A 22444-nucleotide genomic window follows, 5' to 3' on the forward strand; every position below is an offset into this window, starting at 1 on the left:
GGGCCTCAGAGATCTTGTTAAAAACTAGGGCTGTGATTGATGTCTATTCCCACAATGCAACATGATCAATCTGTCTGTGGCAAGTTTTTATTCTAATAGTCTTTTACCATTATAAAATAATTCTATGATGAAATAAATTGATTATATTGATAGTAGAAAACACCATTAGCATTGAGACATAATAGGTTTATTTTACTGTAACGTAAAAACGTCATCACAAAAAATGATCAACCATCATTAGTCTTTGAATTTATGTGACCCTGACAAATACAAGGAATCTTGAAAACTTCACCTGTTAGTTCAGTACCAGGTATTTATCTCTAAGTCACATTAGTGGAAGTTTTATACTAAAGGTGTCCTGGATTGATATTGACTATAAATTATGATATAACTTGAATTATTGTTAAAATAATTTGTTACACCCTTAAAAACCTAAAAAAAATATATATGAGAAAAAACAAATAATCACATTTCACAAAGAAGGTCAACATTTTTAATTCAAAGCTTTACAAAAGAGATATCAGTTGTTGCTGGAACTTTGAACCTCTAACACCTTCAGTGTGAACGTTTGGTTCGGGGCTGCGTCTCTTCTGTCTCCCGGGGCGAGAGGAGCTCCACGCACATCTGGAGCCATAAAACCGGCGTGCAGACAGCGGGAACTGACAGCCGTCTTTAAGGGCGAAGAAAGAGTTTCTGTAAATCACGGCCTGTGTGGAGAGGACTCCTGAACACCTCTGCAAATAAAAGCCAGGGATAGCGGAAAACCCCCTTAAAGCAGACACGGGTCTCTGATGGAGTCCATGTGCTAAAGCCCTCAGCGTGACACCGGCTTTATGAGGTGCAGGAAAAAAAGTATTCTTTTAAAAAACACGACATGAAACATACATAAATATACAGAATGAACAGTATATACAAAGAAGTGTTTGGTTTAACCCATATTTACAGTGACTGCTCAGGAAAACATTGATAATAAAAAGGGTAATTACAATTATATATATGTATGAAAACAATTCTCAAAATTTGTAGTGCAATCACTAAGTGAGCATCCCTGTGTGGTCAGTGTTTAAGCAGTTAATCACTCAGACGGGCCTTTCCCATGAAGGGTCAGGGGTCCACGCGGCCCCCCGTCTGTCAGCTGATGTTCAACAGCACGCAGTCAAAGGTTCAGCCGCGCTCTCGGTCACCGCCGAGTTTCTGTGACAGTCAGTCCATCCCTTGTTTGGTTAAACCTGCGCCTTGGCCCCCGCTGACGGGTCGGCGCCTCCCTGCTTGTCGTGGGCGCCCGAGATCCAGTGGTAACAGTCGCTGCTCTTCTTGTTTTTGGGCTGAGAGGTGCAGCGGGTGCAGAAGACGATGCCAAGCGCCGCCATCACCACGATGAAGATGCAGATGGGCACGAGGAGGCCGACCAATAGCCAAGTGCCGCTCTGTCTCAGATCCTGGTCCTCTTTGACAGAATCCTGGCTGTCTCCACTCCCCCCGTCGCCGCCCAGGAGGGGCGGGGAAGAAGTGAACTCACTGGGAGCAGCAGGGCCATGAGAGCGGGCAACCCCCACACATGTTATTTGCTCTTTTGATTCATCTTCTGGGAAATCAGACATTTCTGCTTGTAGCTCCCCCGTTTCCTGCCGGTGGCTGGAATCTCCTGGGCTCTGAGTGGAAGGAGAAACTTTAGGCCACAAATTTGCAGCTCCTCCCACTACTGTAGAGGTGGAATGGAGTGGAAGAGCCGTAGTAGTCCCCTCTTCCACATTGTCATAGTACCAGTCTGACGTGGAGCTAGAGCTGGTGCTTGGCTGTACGGTGGACACAACCACTTTTTCCTGTACCTCACCTCGGTGCGTTGCAGAGTTCTGGGCGAAGTCAGGGTCAAGTTCATCCCGTTGTGTTCTGGTGACGTAGATGACCTCAGAGCCATACTGACTTGTCGGTTTGGTGAGCCAGTCCAGGTCCTCTTTGTCCATCTCTGCAGGCCAGCTGTTATGACTCGGGTCTGTGCTCCTGTCATAGTTCAGCACATCCCATGCAGGCTCTCTCTGGTGGGTGACCCAGTAATACGGAGTGGTGACGATCGACTGGTGCTCACCGCTGCCTCTGTGCACACAGGAAGACTGGTCCGCCATGAGCTCATAGCCCTCCTTACAGTAGCACTCGTAGCTCCCTTCAGAATTGGCGCACATGTGTTCGCAGGCGTCCGGGCTTTGGCATTCATCGATGTCTTGGCATTGGGTTAAATCGTCTGGGTCGTTTTCATAGCCGAGGCTGCAGTGGCAGATAAAGGATCCACGAGTGTTCTCACAAACTTGATCACACGGGTCGTCCAGACACTCATCTATGTCCTGGCAGCGACCATCATAGTGTTGAAAGAAGCCCTTGTGGCAGCTGCAGTGAAAGGATCCCGGCGTGTTCTCACAGAGCTGCTCACAGGGACTCTGAAGACACTCGTTTACATCCTCACAGTTGTGCTGGTCTCGTTTCAGCATGTATCCTTCCGGACAGGCGCAGCGGTAGTTATCCATGAGAGTCAGGCACTCGTACTCACAGGAGGCCACGTCACAAATATTCACCCGCTCGCAGGTCAGTCCGTCATTTCGCAGCTCGTACCCTTGAAAACACTCACAGAAGAAGTGACCGTTGACTGATCTGCAGAGCTGCTCACAGCCCCCGTTATTGATCTCACACATGCTGGATGGTAGGAGATCCGAGCAAAACGGGGGGCCCCGTGACCATCCCACACGTCCATCTTCCCTCAGTGTGCACAAAACCGGTTGCCCTTCCCTGGTACCTGGAGGGCATGGTACCGTAGCAACAGATCCAAACGGTACATGGGTTAAGAGTGTGCTCATGAGGTTGAATGGTGTCGCATAGAAGGGGTTTCCTCCACCCTCATTCCTCAAGGCAGGACACATTCCTCTGTAGGAATAGTGGCACAGGAACCCATCGACCGGGACGGAGCAGGAACCGTCCATCCACTTGAAGTTGTCCGCATGCTCGTTAATCCCGTAGCGCAAAACCACGCAACGAGGAACCATGCATGAAGCCATGTTGTAGTCGCTCTGCCAGTTGGTATACTGGGTGTCTTGATCGCCGGTAGTCCAGGAGAACCCCCTGAGCGGGCGAGCGGGTGTGCACTGCCGAGGCTGGCGCTGCAGTCCAATCCACACCCGGACCCGGGAGCGCGACTGCCGTAAATCCAGAGTGGAGAAAAGGGAGGCGATGGCAGCTGCATCCTCCTTCCGTTTGATTGTGGCCAGGTTGCCACCCATCTGCTTGCAGGTTCTCCACGAGTCCAGGAAGATCTTGCGCTGGAAGTGGACCACATAGCAGCCGGCTGGAGTGCAGATAGCATCCCTCTCTTGAAGGTCCTGACCCAGAACAGAAGAAATGTCAAAGAAAACAGTCCACAGGGAGAGCACGAGGAGAGCAGCAGAACTGCCCACCTGAAAGCCCATTTTCTTTAGCGTCCCTCCTCTTTCTGCCCCCCTAACTATGTCCACACTCTTCACTATATCCAACACTTTTCCTGCTCGCCTTTGTCTACTTTATCCCTTCATCAGTCAGCCTGTGATCTCAACTCCACAACACTGGGTCTAATCTGCATCAGAGCAGAGACCAAGCAACCGTCCCACAGTGTCGGGGGGAGGACCAACGTGGGAAGGGGGTGGGAGCCCCGGCGAGAAGAGGGTGGGCAGAAGAGGACATTTAGAAAAAGAATTGTATGTTTTTGGAGGAAGAATTTGTGTGTATTGGTGGGGGGGCTGTGAGTGCCAGAGTGGGGGGAGGAGCAGCAAACTGAGAGGTGCTTTCTTTGTGTCATATGGTTTTCATAAGCTCACAGACTGTTTGTTTCTCATGCACCCTCACATGGAGATGCTCATGCTACACACGATTACTGTCAAAATAAAAGCTCAGCAGATATTCCTCTGGCTGGAACTCTAGCAGCACTCTTGTCTTTTATCTTGTTTTGGTGGGAGTGACGTCTAAAGGAAGTTTTCCAAGATTTACCCATGAATCCACTTATTTAGTCTCCCACTTGCATCCTGACTCTTCAGATTTACTCTGTTTTGTTTACATCCGCTGTCCATTGCTGACAGTGCATCCCAAGGCTGAATGAAGGAGCTGAAGATTCGGCTTCTCAGCGATAACTGGGGTTCCGATGCTTGTGAAGGTCGCTGTGGATCACGAGGGGGTCCGTGAGCTCACTGTGAAAACAAAGTAAGGTCAGAAAAATGGATATGTCTGTTTTCTGAATCACAGCAGTCAGAGGGGAAAAGGTTTAAGTGTTTGTCTGAGGTGCTGTGAGCTTGAATGAGAGTTCAGTAGCAAAGATAAATCTAGTACTCTAGGCCTCCCTGTAACAGCTGGAGTGTGAAAGTAAATGTTAAAAGGAGCTTTATACTGTTAAGCTACGTTCACACCAGGTATTTAACACCCACTGTGTTCACACTGGACGAGCAGGGAGGGGCTTCTTCTTCCTTTTCTACTGTTTGCCAGTGCATGTCCGCCATCTAAAAAAGCGTGAGATTATATAAAAATTTGCTTCTTCCCACTCCTATTCAAGCAATCAAACTCTACTTGACTTCAATTAATAAAATAATAAATTACTAGATTTGATTAATCTACTGAATCCTTGATTTTGATTGTTTTTAAGTATGTTTATTTTTTCTAATCAATGTATTTCATTATTTCTGTAATACGTTTGAAAAATCTGTTTACATTTTTTGTCTTGTAATGTCCACAATCTATGCTTGAATTCAATCAATCAATAAACATATCAAATCAATCAAATAATTAAATCATCAATTCATTTAATCAATCGACTAATTAAATCATTCAAACATTAATTCATTTAATCAACCCACCAACTAATCAAATAATTTGATCAATCAAATTATTAAATCAATCAACCAACTAATTAGATAATTAAATTAAAACCAGTCAACCAATAAATTAATCAAATCACTCAAAGCATTAATTCAGTCAACCAACCAAATCATTGAATCAATCAATCAAATAATTGATTTATACATTCATTCACTCATTTAACCAACCAACCAACCAAACTAATCAGATCAATCAAATCAATAAATCATTCAATCATTTAATCAATCAAACCAATCAATGAACAGCTGAAAGAGGTTCAGTGTGAAATCTCCTGAATCTTTTTCCTTCACTGCTCTATTCTGATATATGATAGATTTGGTGTCGTAGAATTGTGGCCAGACACAATTATTGATTTCTCTTTCATGATCAATTTTCAAACAGTTCTTCTGTGAATTAGAAGAGACGCTATTTATACATCAATCCAGGTCCTTGATTGGTCAAAGTTTCAACATCCAAAAATGGATGTAGAAATGTAGGCAGTGACATGAAAACCAGAGTTCTGAATGCAGAAGCTGAACATTTACATAGTTTTCTGAAAAGTTTCTGCTTAAATGTGTTTTGCTAAGGGTGATGTGAAAGTAGCTTAAATGTTCAGAACACAAACCCAATTCAGCCATTAGTATACATACATCTACATCGTTGTAGTTTATATCATTTTCATGGTTGCAGGGTCTACAGCAGGGATAGGCCTCGAGGGCCGCTGTGTCTGCATCATCTCCAAAACTTCAAGCCCCACTTAGGACTGATTACCTGGTTCAGGTGAGTCCAGACAATTAAAGGACGCCATGTTGGCGGAATGCGGCCCTCGAGGTCTGGAGTTGCCTATCTTCGATCTACAAAGTTCAATCTGAGAATATTGCTGAGTCATCGAAACTCATCCAGACCAAAACAATCTCCTTTGAGAAAAAAAGTACATTGTTTTAAAAACCCAATGCATTTATCCAACCATGTAAACCAGGGAGTCAGTCCACAGTGATTTCAATACAAACACAACAGCAAAAAACACTCTTAGAGTCCAGTTCCAAAAACCCTCAACTCCTCTGATGATATCTCGTAAACAAACAACTTAACTGGTCATTTTTTGTGAATCTCATCACCTTATCAATACATTTAAGAATATACATGGATGAGGAGGTGTTCTTTTCATTGATTGACAGTCTTTTCCTACAACTGGTTAGGTGCTTTGAAAAGTTCCTTGTACATTCATTTCAAAGTAGGGACGGTCAAACAGTCAAACTAGCAGCACTTACTGGAGCTCTACTGGTGTGGCGTCACTTCCACTGACCAGTCTGTAGTGATTCCCACTCAAGTGTTTCACAGTGACCAGCTTTAGAGGCCCGCAATGCTGGCACAGACACAATGAACTCAAGGTGTGATGGTTATCATGAGACTGCAGCTGTGAACAACACGTGTGTGGGAGTGTGTGACAGCCTCGCGGCTAAATTAAGTTATCTGTTCAGACAGGAACCTCATTCACTGTTTCTCAGCCTGTGGAGGTGATTGGACCGGACCAGATAAACGTGAAGAATGCTTTCTGAAGGAATAAATGGAGCAATTTTAGAGCCAAAACAACAATTCTGAAGGAGAGGAGAGGAAATTGTGGGTTCTATTTGCTCATCTTTGCCACGTTGGTAAAAATAGACATTTCATTGCTGCAGATGCAGAAAAAGTCTTCAATAAAATACTTTCAGTGTTGACACGTTAACTCTTTTCTTTACACATATTTTTAGGTCGATTGCAAAGACACCAGAGATATTTTTATAAATCAAAAACTGGCCACATTGGTTTCACATTAGAAACACCCCATAGCATCATGGGTAGGGATGGTGTTGTTGGGATGGTCCTCATCATTCTTCTTCCTCCAAACACGGCGAGTGGAATTAAGTTCTATTCTGGTCTCATCTGATCAGACTACTTTATCCCATGATTCCTCTGGGTCATTCAAATGGTCAGACTTCAGATGGGTCTGGACATGAGCTGGTTTGAGCAGGACAACCTGCTTTTTCACTAAGCTGCTTGGCAGATGCCCCATAGCCCTTTCCAGCCTTGTGGGGGTCTAGAATTTAGTCTCTGGTGTCTTCGGACAGCTCTTTGGTCTTGGCCATGTTAGTGTTTGGAGTCTTACTGATTGTATGTGGCGAGGTAATGACCTCAAACAGGTGCTTCTAATTTAGGATAAGTGGAGGTGGACTATTTAAAGCTGGACTTTGAGGGTCAGAATTATTTGCAGCAGTAGCATATAAATGGATTCATACAATGTGATTTTCAGGTTTTTTTTAGATTAGGTCTCTTATATTGGAGATTCACCTAAAATGACAATTTCTGGGAGAACTTACAAAATCACAAAGTTCAAAGACTTTTGTCTCACTGTATATAAAGAAAATGAAGCTTAAAATTGTATTTCTGAGTATTTTTATGTTGTTGTGAATCAAGGACTGTCAGTCCACAAGCTCCCTGCTCCACTCCATTCTGATGCCTCCACTAAGCAGTCAAATAGATCCATGAACGTCTTTGTTTTCCTAGTCTGTGGCTCTAAACTGTACACCTTGTGTAAAAACTGCTCGCCACTTTTGTTGCACCTCTAATGTTAAGTTGGGGTTGTGAGGGGCTGTAAGCTAGCGGGAGAGAGTTTAAATAAAGAGATGATGGGATGTCAGCTCAGGCTTACTCCCCACCAATAGTTCCGCCATCAACTCAGAGGTGATTTTCTTAATGAACTCCCGCCGCTCTGCAGAAACTATGTCTTAGAAAACAGTTTTTTTGTTTTTTTTTAGCTAAAAATTGCATAAACATAATTAAAAGATCACTGGGAACGCTTTTGCAAAAGATTAAATGATTATCAGAATAGAATTTTTAAATATTTTACTCAGAAATATTACTTAGGTCAAAAGTGAGCAGAGGAACTTCTCTCATGCATGTTCATGGTGTGACGTTATATTTTTGAATGAGGTGCAGACCCTACAGATCAGAGCTGACGATTGGGAGCCGGGTTCTCATGCTGTTTGTTTAGAATAGGCTGAAAAAAAAAAAAAAAACAGAGCTGTTTCCAGTTTCCATAAGGGGAACTCTGGGATTTTAATAGTTTCCCACGCAGCCCCCAGTGACATGCCGACATGTCAAGAGCACACATCCTGAAGAAGTTCAAGGATTCTGGAATGTCATTCACTTTAAGTTCAGTTCTGTTAAGAAAAAAACAAACAAATAAAAAACATCTTCATACTTCGAAGGCTTTAGCTGCTGTTTTTATTTTGGGAAATGACCCCTCCTCCCCTCATCTTTTTCTAAAAGTACCGCAGCTAAAAGTCAACATCTAATTTTCTCTGTAATGCTGTGAGATTGAGGTCAGAACAGTTTGGGTAATTTTCTGCTTGAAAGCATTTCTGTGAGAGATACATTATCCCAGAAGAGGAGGATGTCCTGCTAATGGAGAGATCGGCCTTGGTTCTGCCGACAGAGAGAGAGAAAGAAGAGCAGAAAAACAACTGGGGAGGTAAACCATCAGCCTTTTCCAGCAGCAGACTCTGCGTGTTTGAGTGGAGGCTGAAACATTCCGGATCAAATCTGAAATTGACGACTCCGTCCTGCAAACCAAAATGAGGCATAATAAACTGCAAATGAATTAAATCAAGTAAAAAAACTAGAAGAAAGTTCACTTTAAAAGCAATTTGCGCAAAAATAAGTTTCAATAAAAAGTAAAACAATTAAAGTTTGTGGGAAAAGTTTAATAGAATGAACTTTGGCTCTGCAATCTCTGCTAATGGGCTGGAAAATAAGTGGTTAGTTTTGTGCTGTCACTGTGAAAGCAGCTGTTTTAGGGCAATAATCATGATAAAAGGCTTCCTTCATGAGTGAGTCCATAAAAACCTTTTTATTTATTTATTTTTATTATTTAAGAAAATATACAAAAAATCCCAAATCCCTCAGAAGGCTGCAGTGTGCAGAGGAAGGTCAGCAGAACAAAGTGCTACCAGGAGAATAAAAGACGTTTGTAATTCTGCCTCAGAGAAGAACTGCTGCGAGTAGATCAGGTTTTAAAAATGCAGGCATGAAAAGATTTTTCCAGGAAATCCCACCGAGCAAAAACAAAATGATTTGATTTGCTTCATCAGGAGATCTAAGCCATGAAGCAATCCATCAGTTAAAACACACACATACACACACTGCAACGTTAAATTACTCTAATATGCAAACCAGTGAGTCATGCGCCTCCAGCAGCTCTTGGTTGATTGCTGCACACCTCCTGGAAGGGGAAGCTCATTCAGCTGCTGATTCTGGGAGCACTGACTGGTCGCAGACCGTGCTCCATGTAAAAGGCTCAAGATTTAAAAGGAAAAGCTGGACTGATAGATTATATTCCCACCATGTCGCCTCAATCCCACAGAAAGAAGAAAAAATCTGTACATTTAAGCATCTCGTTGAAGTGTCTCGCTCACCTCTGGTTAAAGAACAATGAAAAGGTTTAGTTGGAAAAAGTAACTGTAAAGTAAATAAAGTTAACTCGCTCAAACTTTATTCCACTAATTTACAAACAGTTGCAGGACGGTGTGGACCACTCTGAGGTTCCTGACAACGGTAGCCGTAATTCTCCATCAATCCTCCAGTGGTTATGGTTGAGTACAGTGTCTGGTACTGCATCCAGTAACAGGTCTGGTACCAGTTAAGGTCCAGTATCGTGTTTGGTAAAGCATTCAGTAACACGTACAGGCTCAGTTTGTGCTCGTCACTACACCTCATACTGGCTATGGTTGAGTACCGTATCTGGTACATCATCCAGTAACACATCTGATACCAGTTAGGGTCCATTACCATGTCTGGTACCGCATCCGGTACTGCTTAGGGTCCAGTACCTTGTCTAGTACTGCATCTGGTACTGCGTCTGGTACCGGTTGGGGTCTGGTACCATATCTGGTGCAGCATCCGATACCGCTTAGGGTCCAGGACCATGTCTGATACTGCATCTGGTACCAGTTAGGCTCCAGTACTGTGTCTGGTACTGCGTCCCGTGCCAGGTTAGGCTACTGGTACCAGGTTTGGGTACCCGAACTAGACGTGTCTTGAAGACCAGTCAGCATCTGGTACTGCATCCGGTATTGCATTCTGAGGGTTGCGGGCCCTTGATTTTACGAACAGCCAGCACGCTAAAAAAACGACGAGTTGAGGACACTCAACATGCTTAGGGGTCCTTAACCCCTGCGACAGACTGGCGACCTGTCCAGGGTGAACCCCGCCTTCACCCATCAGCAACCGGGATAGGCTCCGGCACCCCGCGACCCTGAAAGGGACAAAGCGGTCAAGAAGATGGATGGATGGATGGGGGTCCTTAACCAAATGTCAATGAGAATGTGTTGGGGTGACACAGGGTGTCTTTTATTTTGATATGAAGTTATTTCAACATCTGTCAAAATGAAAAAAGGTTATTTTTTCCTTTATGTTTAATTTAAGACAAAAATAACAGCAGTTCATTTTTACCAGTTACTTTAGCACAAACCAGTAGCTGCGTTTCCATTAGACATACCCTTAAAACTCAAAAACATAATTTCACATTTACACTGTTTCCATTACATCCTAATCATGCAAATAAACACAAACCAATTCACTCGATAAGTCTCTCAAAACCATGACAACACATGTGAGCAAAACTTCAAATTTCTGCCACAACACTAGAGCTCATCAACATCCATCAAAGGAGACGTCGGAGTCTTATTCAGGCTGTGGAGTGGCGAGCTACGAGGGAGTAACTACAGATGAAATGGTTTTCGGGAAATTGCGGTTGATGGATCCAACAATTCCACATGACACACGGAACTTTGAATGAGTTATCCTATGAATACTATGAATTAAACGGGTCATGTGACCAACAACAGATACCTTTAGTGGTATCCGGTTGTTGGTCACGTGACCCATTTATTTCAAAAAGAGTGTTTCCTTTGTAGTTTTATGAAATATGTCAATTTTGATATGCCTCCAAATCCACCTCATCCTCGAAGTGCAAAAACTTAAAAAAAAAATCTAAATTTCCATTAGAAATATTTATTATCAGAAATCCAATTTGCACAATTTCTTAGTCAATAAAAACATAGCTAATGTTGTCTTTTTCTAATAAGACTTTTTGGCTCTAATTGGGTTGTAGTCCATGAGAAATTGACCCAAATTGATCTTTAAGTGTTGAAGGTTGATCTAGAGCTTCTGGGCTCACTTCAAAACCACCTTTCCTAACTTGAGCTACCAAGAATTTGAACCTGTCTCACATAAAATGACCAGCAATTCCATCCACAGCCAATACTTACTGAGGCACCAGAACCCTCAATAGATAAAAAGGCAGGAACCGCCTCACGGTATGAACCTCAAATACAAGAAGCTGCTAATTTCAGAGTCTGGACTAAAAAAAAAAATAAAAGCACAAAGGCAGAAATCATGGCAGCACAGGACTCTGAGTACAAGATCAATAGAGAACAGGATCTGTCACAGCAGGCAGGAGTTCAGGTACAAGCTCTACAAAGACACCCCTGAGACAATCCATCACACACCAGCAGGGTGAGATTCTAGCCGGCAGAACATTCATGGAATGCAATAACACAGTGGCTGAAATAGTGTGCAGAAATATTGGTGCCAACAACAAGCTGGAAGTCCCAAGGTCAAGATGAGAAACCCTTCAAAAGGTAGTTAAGATAAGATCCTGTGAGACTTCCAGATACAGACAAGATGGTAATGGAAAACAGACCAGACATAGTAGTGCTGGACATAAAGGAGAAAGAAGTCACAGTGATGGATGGAGCAATCCCAAGTGATAGAAACATCAGAAGATGGAGAAACTCCAAGGGCTGAGAGATAAAATATGAAAGGTGAAGGCAGAGGTGATCCCCATGGAAAAGATGAGAGAGCTCTGTAATGTTCATCAACTGAGAGAGAAAAAAATCCAGAAGATCCTGTTTCATGATCTAAAAAAAAAATCATCATGGTTCAGAAAATAAGGATTTATTTCCAACAAAAATGCAAGAATTTGGTTCCTTAAAAGCTTTGAAGATGCTCTCCTATCTCCAGTCATTACCTACATTAATGTCACCTGTCCACCAGTGTTGGGACTCCCTACTTTAGAGTAATTAGTCATAGTTACCAGGTGCTTTACCCAAAAAGTAATCGAGTTAGTAACTCAGTTGCTGCCCCGTAAAATACATTTAATTACCATTAAAGTAACTCCAGTTTGAAATTTGCATTAAAATACTGCATTTAATTATTTTTTTCAACTTCCTGCAGACATAACAGATGATTTTAAGACCCACCTAAATGAAAATGGTGTTTTTAACATGATGGAGGACATATATATATATATATATTTATAAGAATGTATTATTAAAACTGCTCTTCTGAGTTTTTTTTTTTCATTCAAATTGTGATGGATCAGGAGCAGATGAAAAATTGCTGTCTATAAAAATGGGGGGCTAAAGTCTTCCTGCTCCGCTCCATGACGTGTCCACCATTGACAGTAGAAATCCCTGGACATATCAACCTCTTTCTTCTCGTGTTCCAAATAGGAATTATCCGCTGGTTACCAAAATTCCATGGATTTCAATTAAGAAATAGTTATTTCTGAATCCTCCTGTTTGTCAGAATATTAATTCTTGTTCTGATGCATTCTTCTTAACACCTTTCTAATCCTAATTTTTTAATGATAATTTTTCTTTTTGGGTTACAAAATGGCTGCAGACAAGCAGGAAGCCACAGGACGGGGTTTGGCTTCATTTCGCTAGGGCTGGAGGTAGGGTTGCGCACCGATTGGGTTTTATTTGGTTCCGGTACCAAAGCGGTTCTTGTTTCGGTTTCCATTTTGGTATTTCAGCAATAAAAAATGCCTTCCTCTTCCCAAATCAACACATTTTCATTCCCAAGTCGTCACATATTCACGCCTGGTTAAGACCTCCCTATTCCGCATTGACTCGAGAGGGCAAAAAAAGGGGACCTTTTTTATTCGTCTAGAAGAAAATAAGTAAAACATCACAGTTCAGGAGACCTAAGCCAGGGACCGTGCTCCGCGCAGCAGCTGTCTGTCTGTCTGCCGGCGTATTAAGTGAGCTCCGCTGAAGTCCAGGAGGCTGGCTGCAGCCAGAGAACACCGCGCTGCAACAAGAGAAAAACGCTCGTATTGGATTAGCATTTTACCTGCTGATCTGGTCACTGAAAACGTCATGTGCCCAAAGATGAGTTCCTGATTGGCTGATGCAACGCAGTGACCAGCTTTGAAATGCAGCCAGACATTGGAGCGCATGCTAGCCCTGTCAACGGTCTTATACGAGCCCGCCCTCTATCGCAGGAAAGGCACAAGGATTGGCTAGAACTTCAAAGTACTGAACAAAGTAGGAGTGATTGACAAGTCCTAAGAGAAATAGACCTTCAATGAAACTAAGCACCGAAATGAGGAACCAATTGCAGCAGCTCCTTACAGTTTCAGTAGAAGTACACACACATAGACTATTTTTTGCTGCCATCACATCTGTGTTCGTCGTTTTTATGTCATAGTAAAATACCGCACCTCAATCCAAATAGTATTTTTCCAATATCAATATAATCTATTTATTTAATTAAAAAAAAAATGATAATATATATATATATATATATATATATATATATATATATATATATATATATATATATAATGGTTCAAGTTGATTCTATTAACAACTCGCCCCAGACAGATCGATCTGGTTGGATCATAGGAATAGAGCTAGATTCACTGATGGATACACCCACAATAATCAGGCGATCAAGCCTTGAAATAATGTCCCAGTTTATTAATATGACCCTGATCACACCACCCTTTGGTTTATGTTGAAGTGATCTAAATCAAATTTTTACAGAGCCATAGTTAATCCCTGCACTGAACCAGAACCATCTTAAACTGCTGCAATTAATGTTAGGGTTTAAAAGTTCTCGATATCAACGGCTAACACAGAGCGCCAGTGTTTTAACACGATTAACATAATTCCAGTAGATTCCAGAATCTGATGGAATTATCGTGTGAGTATGTTAAAGTATGTTAAAGATTTTGTGTTTAAGCGTCACAGACGACGCCTCAGGTGTTAAAGGGTTTAATTATTAACAGTGTCAACATTTAGTTAAATGATCATAAAGATAAAAGATTATTTTTGTTTGAAGAAAAATATCCTTTTCCTTGACTTCCTGTTTTGATTAAATTTTAAAACTCCATAATTTCAGAGAAAAACTTAATTTTTGCTAATTTTTCAGGAATTTTTAATAGTTTTTTTACATTGCAGAAATGTCAGAACCTCAAAAGTTCTGTAGAGTTCTATTGCTTGTTACAGTGAAAATTGTGTGTATTTCACATGTCAAATAAATTCAATGAAAAATGCAGAGTTTGCAAAGTCTCCATCTTCTTAAATTACAGTCAGAGATAATCATCACCACAAATGGAGTTCACAGCTGTGTTTAAACGTCTGCAAAAAAAAAATAAAAAAGCAGAAATCTTTACTCTATTACATGAAGTCTAAAGGAAAACAAGAGTCATTACTGTAATTGTCATTTAAAATGTCAAAATTAGGGCGATTATGCTGTGAAAATCTCTGCTGTGCAAACACTCCCATTATGTGAGCAGCTACAGACTGCCTGGAGACAGGAAAGTTTATTTTCATCAGGAGAGGAATGCATGAGTAAAACTGTAAAACAGCAACACAGCAGAGTTTGGGTTATACTGTAACAAGGCTTCCAACAGCGATGGAGCAGTTTACCGAAATATGCAAATACGGCTTTCAATCCAATCCAGTCTAAAAAAAAATCTACATTCACTTTATGTTTTAGAAACAAATAAATCATTTTAATGCTGCAACTTTTGTGAATATGACTCCATTCTTGTTCTTTTTTTTTTCTGTTTTAAAGCAGCCTGTGCAGTAATGTGGATTCGTGACCAGAACTTATTTATTTATTTATTTATTTTTTGGATAAGTCTGCAGGTTAATTTCTAACGGCTATTTTTAGCATCTTTATTTACTTGGAGTAATACTGCAGACATAAAAGTCTTAAATATTTTGCTTATCTTAATGTGTCTTACACACAAATTACACTTCTGAGTTAACACTTCATAAATAAATAAAAATAGGCTTTAAAAATGAAAGAAAGTTGTCTGTTCTTGTCAAAAAACCGGATATTGTCATCAGATTCACCAAGTAAAACATTGTGATTAATAGCAATCAATTACAACACAAATGTGTGATTAATCTGATTTTTAAATTTAGTCAATAGATAGCACTAATTAAAAATAAATGTTGTAAAGTGTTAATTGTGATTTCATATTGTGATTATTTGCAGATAATAAGTGGTCGGCAAATACTAAAAGTTGTTGCGATTAATCGCGATTAATTTTTTCCCCAGGTTTGCGATTAATTTACTATTTTTTTTAATTTTTTGATTCCCGGCCCTAGTGTTTATTGATAAGATTATTAATTAATTAATGAAAGAATTAGTCTCTTAATGGTGGATTTTTCTTGCAATAAAGCAATTTAAGAACCTATTATACGATTTAGTTTCTTCAAAACAAACTTTTGTTTCATCGTTTGGACATAAACAGGCGTTAAGATGTGACATTTCCTTTTGAAATGATGCTTTGTGTCCCTTTACACAACGCTTCGATTACAATATTTAAAACTTTCGTCCGCTGTGGCACAGCGAGGTTGGTGCACGCACTGTAGCTGATCCTATGACAACGCCTCAAATCATACATCAAATAATCCACTTCTTGGGAAAAACCAGCTTAACATAAAAAAACAAGAAGATGAAGGTACTAAAAAACTATTTAATATTTATCTATTTAATAGTATAAGCAGGATAATGGCCTTCATGGTGTTGATTCCAAGAAGGCATTAGCACTTACTTCTCACTTCTTTTAAAAACACACTTTAATGCACTTAAACTAATCTGACCACTATAATGATAATTTGGTGTGGCGTTGACCTCAGATGTAACTGTTGTCCTGAGGACGGCTCTGACTCATGATAGTCAGAGTGTCATCAGATCTTCTCCAGCACAGAACCAGTCATCTCCTTTGCCTTCTGGTAGTCTCTAATGCTTTGGCTCAATAGATGAAAAAAAGAGAAGTGTATTCAACATTATAGACTCCTAAAAGCTCGGCAAGTGTAAGAGAAAAACTTTTTTAAGTGACACACCCACGAAAACATCAAAATTCAAGCTGCATGGTCGGCAGCATCGCCTCACAGCGATGTCTGGGTTCTACCTGGATGTGAGTTCTTGTTTCCTTTAGGAGCTCCATCTCACCCACAGTGCAGAAACGTGCTTGATTTAATGATTCCTAATCGTATGAATAGCAGTAGCTACAAGACATTGTGGGGATTTAGAATTTGCATCGCGTTTATGGTCATTTGTGTCTGAACCAGAACAGGTGGTTCCTGATCCCGGCAGAGGCTAAAACTAACCTTCTGTCAATCCTTGTTCCTCCACATGAGACCCAGGAGCCTTCATTACTTCATCCCAAACAGTCCTTCATCCTCAACCTAAAGAGAATTGCTGATTTCTGTGGTCACACACACGGGGATGTTCATTTCACCTGAAAGCTCTGCAGTCGAGGCTGTCTGAGTTTCCATCGCTCTCAGGTCACTTTTGGCCTCATGAACTTCTCATGCTCTGAATTCTGGATGAAATCTGACTCATGCTGCCACTGTTTCTTTGGATTTCTAATTTCTAACTTTCACTACTCGCACTAAGTAAGTTCAGGATGTCGTTAAAACTCGTGGATGTCAGAAACTGTGTTTGTTTCCCTTCACAGACCTTCAGGATGGGAAGGTAATTGTATTAGGGAGATAGACACACCTCATTTACTGTTTTCCACTTAATGGTTTCACTCTCTACTGCGTTTTTAACTTTTTGAGGCCAAAGCAAAAAAGTATTCCGGAACTTTTTCAATGTGGCATCATTTTCAACATTCTGTGGGTGTAGAAAGTAGATTTTGTCAGTAGGTCGTTCCAAGTTCATCATTCAAAGTCATGAATACATAATAATAGCCCTCCTTAGACAGTCAGGTATTGCAGGTGAACTTGGTTTGTCTCAAAGTGTCATCAGGAAACTTGCAGGAGACAGAACTACTGTCAGGAGTGGAGCCCCACTAGTGACAGACCACAACCATGACCAGAACCTATGGACCTCTGGACTCAGAGGCTGCAGGCCTGTTTACCAGAGATTAGGGTACTAGGGTTTACAGACAAACCATTCACATTTGACTTGAATGCAGATGACTCTACTGACACCAAGACGCTGTCGTGAACGTTTGCGGTTAGCACTAGATCCAGGGTCGGCAACCTTTAACAGTAAAAGAGCCATTTGGGCTCGTTTCTCCTGATCAAAACCTAGAAAGAGCTGTATAGTTTTACTTTAGCGTTTAAGAAATTTGGATTTGCATTCATGACCTTTTTGGGGGGTTTGATCTTGGTAGTCTTAGTTTGCAGACTTTAATTATTTATTTTCTTTAGGCAGTTTTGGTTAGGGGGAGCTGCTGACTCTGACGGTCGACATGTCTGGATCAGCAGTCTCCATGACTTATTTTATGTTTGGTCAAGGAGCCACCATGGAGAGATAAAAGAGACACATGTGGATCTGGAGCCGCAGGTTACAGACCTCTAGTCTATACCATGTGAATGAATGAATGAATAAATGAATAAAATGGTTTATTTCAAGCAATCAGGTTATAATTAGAGCTGTCAGGCGATTAAAATTTTTAATCGCGATTAATCGCATTGTCCAGAGTTAACTCGCGATTAATCGCAAATTTACATTTGGCCTTTTTTTTAAGGAAAAAAAAATGTGTGGTTCGTGGAATTTAGTAGTTCTACATTAATTATGAAAACAAGAATGACAAAATTCATAGTTTTCATCAGAAATACTTTATTTTGTAACATTGTATTGAGATAAACTTTCTTAACAATAAAAGGCTGTAACATAAAATGCCTAACAAAAGCCCAAGTGCAAGTGAAGGGCATTTTAAATTCAAAACTTCAATCAACGTTGAGTAAAATAAAATTAAAAAAACATCAAAAATAACATTTCCATAACACTTTCATGATCATTTTTTGTCAGGACAAAATCTTTTCCTCCTCTGCTGAACTACGGTAATCAATGAAATAGAGATTTATCATTTCCAATGAACTTTTGTTTTTTAAAACATTAAAGACTGAGAAAAGCGGGATACACTGTGGATAGTTTGACAGTTAGTTACTGCCGCTGCGCAGCGACGTGTCCAGCGGAGCTCACGCATGAATATGCCGGCAGACAGACCGCTATGCTGGGGCTGGATCACGCTGAAACCTCCAGAACATTTAAAACGTCCCCCGGTGCGCTTGCTGTTCGGAACGTCGGGGGTGCGCAGCTCTCGGCGCCGGACGCGAGCCGGTACCACCAGACTTGGTACTGGACGCGAACCGGAGCCGGGTTAGAGTGAGGGAGCTCTCCAGGTCCTAGCGCCGGCCGGTTTTAGCTCGCAGCTCGGTGTTTGGAGACCCGCCCGTGATCTAGTGAGAGCAGCCGGTGAGTTGGAGGGCGGGACGCCCGCGCGCGCGGTATGGAAAGGCATGTATGAGAAAGTCCGCGATTAATGCGTCAAAAAAATTGTCGGCGTCAAGCACACGTCAGATTAATGCGTTTTTAACGCGACAAATCTGACAGCCCTAGTTATAATACATAAAATAAAATATCACATAATAAATCACAAGTAGATCGCTTAAAAGGGAGTGGAAGGAAGCGAACTTATATAATCCCACCCCGACTCGAATTATCAATATCTGCTTCAGGACTTAATATCAAATATTAATAGATTCAGGTTATAAAAGATCATTAATATCATTGATGTAATCAAATTTTAAAACATCCACAGATAAATCATTTATATTAATCAGTAACAATAATCTAAATATTCTCATAAAAAAACGACAATTTGTTCAGATTGTATCCATCAAATAATTATTATAATAATACAAGAAGTAACAAGTTGAAAAGAAAAACGATCAGGAAATTGAGCACAGTCAGTGCTACATCAGAGTTTAGGAACAAGTTTAAGGCCACATAATCGTTCTTCGTTGTTATGACTGAGAGACTGTTGTGACCTAGACAATACGGAAATGGTCTACCGTCCGGTTCACTGATGAGTGTCGGGTCACCTGCCACAGAAATGATAGTCGTCTGCATTGCTGGAGAAGGTGAGGTGAGGAACACGCCGAGGTCAACATGGTCTCTAGGGTTGGGTTTGGTGGAGGAGGTACAACAGTCTTGACAAGCATTTGAAGTCAATGCATAACCCATTTGTAGATGGTCCATTTGCACACTCTTACCTCAGAGACATCATAGAACCCATCAGAGGAAGTGGAAGTGCCTCATTTGCTATGGCCAGCAATGACCTCTGACCTGAACCCCATAGAGCACATCTTAGAACCAGCTGAAGTAGAGACTGGATTATCTTACCCCACTCCCAGGTGACCTGCAGAACTGCAGGTAGCTTGTAGAGTGGAAGACCTCAGAATAACATCATGAGTCCAGTGCCATTGTGGTTATTTGGGGCAATCTTTGTTATTGTCTTCATTTTTGGGGTAATATATATCAAACCAATAAAAATTGTGTTGATTCTCATCCAATATTAGTAATAACTTTTATGTCTTTACTTAAAATTCTGACCAAATAGGAAAAGCACTCCATGAAATATTTATATCCCCTACTTATTGTAGGTAGTATAATTCATAACCATAAAAAGCAAACAAAGATTTATTTATTTTTTTGTAAAATTTTTACCTTTCTAGAGAAACACAAAGAACACAGTTTTAAAGGATAGAACTTTCAAGTGGCTTACAAAAAAAAACAGAATCTTCCTTGTGATCGTATTGGTCTACGCTGCTGCGTCTGATGTAAAGCTTTATTTAAACTGCAGACAAACACAAATTACAAAAAGATAAATGTAGAATAGTAATTCACAAACAACCATAGGAAAAAAACCATCCAGTCGCTGGTGAAAATCATCTGTCATGGCCAAAAGATTGACGTAACGTCAGTTATATGTGTTTCTTTGTGACTTAACCGAGTGTGTATGTGTTTAGTAGGGCGGCAAATTTCCACCAATATTCTCCACGAGCATATATCAAACGCAAGGAACGTTCCACGGGTGCAGGACAGTCTCCACGCTCGCTCCTCTACTCCTCCACGCTCGTATAACCTCTTTTCCCCCAAACGTGGGAGTATTCTTCCACTTCTGTGACCTCTCCTGCTCACCTGTGAAAGTATTCTTACGCCCCTAAAACTAGTTCCGCCCCCTCGTGGAGGACTGTGCGCTCGTGGAGCTTCTCCTGCTTTATTTATTTATCGATTACTAAACTACTGTCGTAAAACGAATAATTTTTGATTTTCCCATTTAAAAAAAATATAAAAAGGAAGCAAATATACAGTGAATTAATTTTCTAAGAAAAGGGTTCGATCACGGGATGGGGAAACACAAAAAAAGAAACTCTGAAAACGAATTTAAACGTTCATTATTGGTGGAGGGGAAGTAGTTTGGTGTCAGAAATTTTAAAATATTTAATTTTAAAGGTCTTTGTCTGTTTGTTCCATTTTCAATTTAATACTTTAATGGGAACACAAAGAATTTATCTGTTTTTCTGTAATAGTTTTAAAACGTACAAATATTTTAAACATAAATTTTAATTTTTGTTTTTTCGTTTGTCCTCTGTGGAAACTTAATTCCTGTTTTAAACGGGTCCAACTACTTTGTTCCAAACTGAGTTAGCACCTTCAGCTCTGCTTTTCTGACGTCTACTGTGATTACTGCGGTCCAGTTTATTTAAGCACCAACAGTTTTTTTAGCTGAAGTCCTCAGAAACCGTTCACTCGCTGTAAACAAACACTTGAGTTTGAACTGCAGATCTCTGCTCGTCACTCAGATGTGTCTGAGCGCACATCCAGATAGAGGAGTTTAACTCACGGTGATAAAACGGAAGCCTCTCCGATGAAGATTAGAGCTATCGGACATTTTCCCACAGGCTCTGTGGTGGAGTTTACTCTGACCCTTTCAGCTGCAGCCGCTTCAGAATTCACTCACAAACACAGAGAAGACCCTCGATTGTGAGAAAACCCCGAGCTGCTCCTCTTAGTTCCTGGAGGCGGAGAGCAGAGACTCTGAAGGAGCTTCTGCCGTTTTCCCTTTTCTGGTCACAATCTGACGAGCTGTCATGTTTCTGTGTGGCTGGGGGGGCCATTATCCTCTTTTGGGAATCGGTGTGTGCAGGGAAAGGGAAAGATGGCAGGCCTGCGTAAACTCTCCAAGAGCTTCGGTGTCCAGAGGGGATGGCTCTGGTTCTGGTTCTGGTCTGCGTGGCTTCACTCCTTTGCTAATCTTTTGTAGAAAGTTCACTGTTCTGGTTATTTTAAATGCAGAACTTCAAATCCCTCCTCCCAATGTTTATTCTGATTGTCCTTATAGTTTCCAAGAAACATTTGATTACACATTTTGTCATGTGAAAGTAGAACCAGATACAATTCAATTAAAAGAAAATAATTTTGACCAAATACTAAACTACATGTCATTTTGGAAGGTCAAGAAAAAACTGAATAGCAAGTAAGACAGTTTATCAGATAATTATTTCCTTATTTCTGGACAAAACTCTGCATTATAAAGCATTTACTGTATTCTTAAAGCGGCTGCACGGTGGCGCAGTGGTTAGCACTCTTGCCTCACAGCGAGAAGGCCCCGGTTCGACTCCAGGCTGGGACCTTTCTGTGTGGAGTTTGCATGTTCTCTCCGTGCATGCGTGGGTTTTCACCGGGGACTCCGGCTTCCTCCCACCGTCCAAAAACATGCTTCATAGGTTAATTGGTGACTCTAAATTGCCCCTAGGTGTGGATGTGAGAGTGAATGTGTGTGTGATTGAGGCCCTGCGACAGACTGGCGGCCTGTCCAGGGTGTACCCCGCCTTCGCCCTTCAGTAGCCGGGATAGGCTCCGGCACCCCGCGACCCCAAAAGGGACAAAGCGGTCAGGAAGATGGATGGATGGATGGATTCTTAAAGACCCACTTCAATAAAAAATTTGTTTTAACATGTTCTTTTAGCATTTTTCTCATGCTAGAGGACCTAAATAAATAACTTTATGATTTAAACTGTGTTTGTCAGTATTTCTTGATTCAAATCACGTTGAACTAAAACCGGATGTTTGAAAAATGCTCAGACTGCTACTGAAATAGACCTCGCTTAGCGTGTTTACTAAAATACCCAACCTTGTTTGCAGCAGAATCAATCGATTTATAAGGCGTCTTGAATGTTTGTTTGTTATTTTATTAAGGTTTTTATTCATGGAAAATACAGTAGCCATATTTTAAATTTCTTGTCACTTATACCTCTCATTTGTCAATACTTTAAGAATTGCGTTTCCCCAGAAACACCTCTCCTAAGTTCTGTTGCTCAGCCTCATCAGAGTGAAAGCTGCAGGTTTGATTCAATCGTCTTTCTGCAGACTTTATGGCCATAAATCACAGAATCTTCCATCCTGAGCTCTGAATGGACTCAAACCTTTT

The 22444-nt window shown here is 41.1% G+C and overlaps 1 protein-coding gene across 1 annotated transcript; it reads right to left on the bottom strand.

The window, feature by feature from the left end:
- Positions 1–470: 470 nt before the first annotated feature.
- cd248a (CD248 molecule, endosialin a) lies at positions 471–3681 on the bottom strand. Its single transcript, XM_024288758.2, has one exon. The coding sequence runs from the start codon at positions 3450–3452 to the stop codon at positions 1224–1226; it is 2229 nt and encodes a 742-aa protein (XP_024144526.1). The 5' UTR covers positions 3453–3681; the 3' UTR covers positions 471–1223.
- Between the last annotated feature and the right edge of the window lie 18763 nt (positions 3682–22444).

Source organism: Oryzias melastigma, linkage group LG18, assembly GCF_002922805.2.
Source record: "Oryzias melastigma strain HK-1 linkage group LG18, ASM292280v2, whole genome shotgun sequence".
In the NCBI taxonomy this organism is placed as follows: Eukaryota; Metazoa; Chordata; class Actinopteri; order Beloniformes; family Adrianichthyidae; genus Oryzias; species Oryzias melastigma.

Coding starts and splice junctions, on each gene's coding strand:
- cd248a (XM_024288758.2), bottom strand. CDS start 3,452: ATGGGCTTTCAGGTGGGCAGTTCTGCTGCTCTCCTCGTGCTCTCCCTG.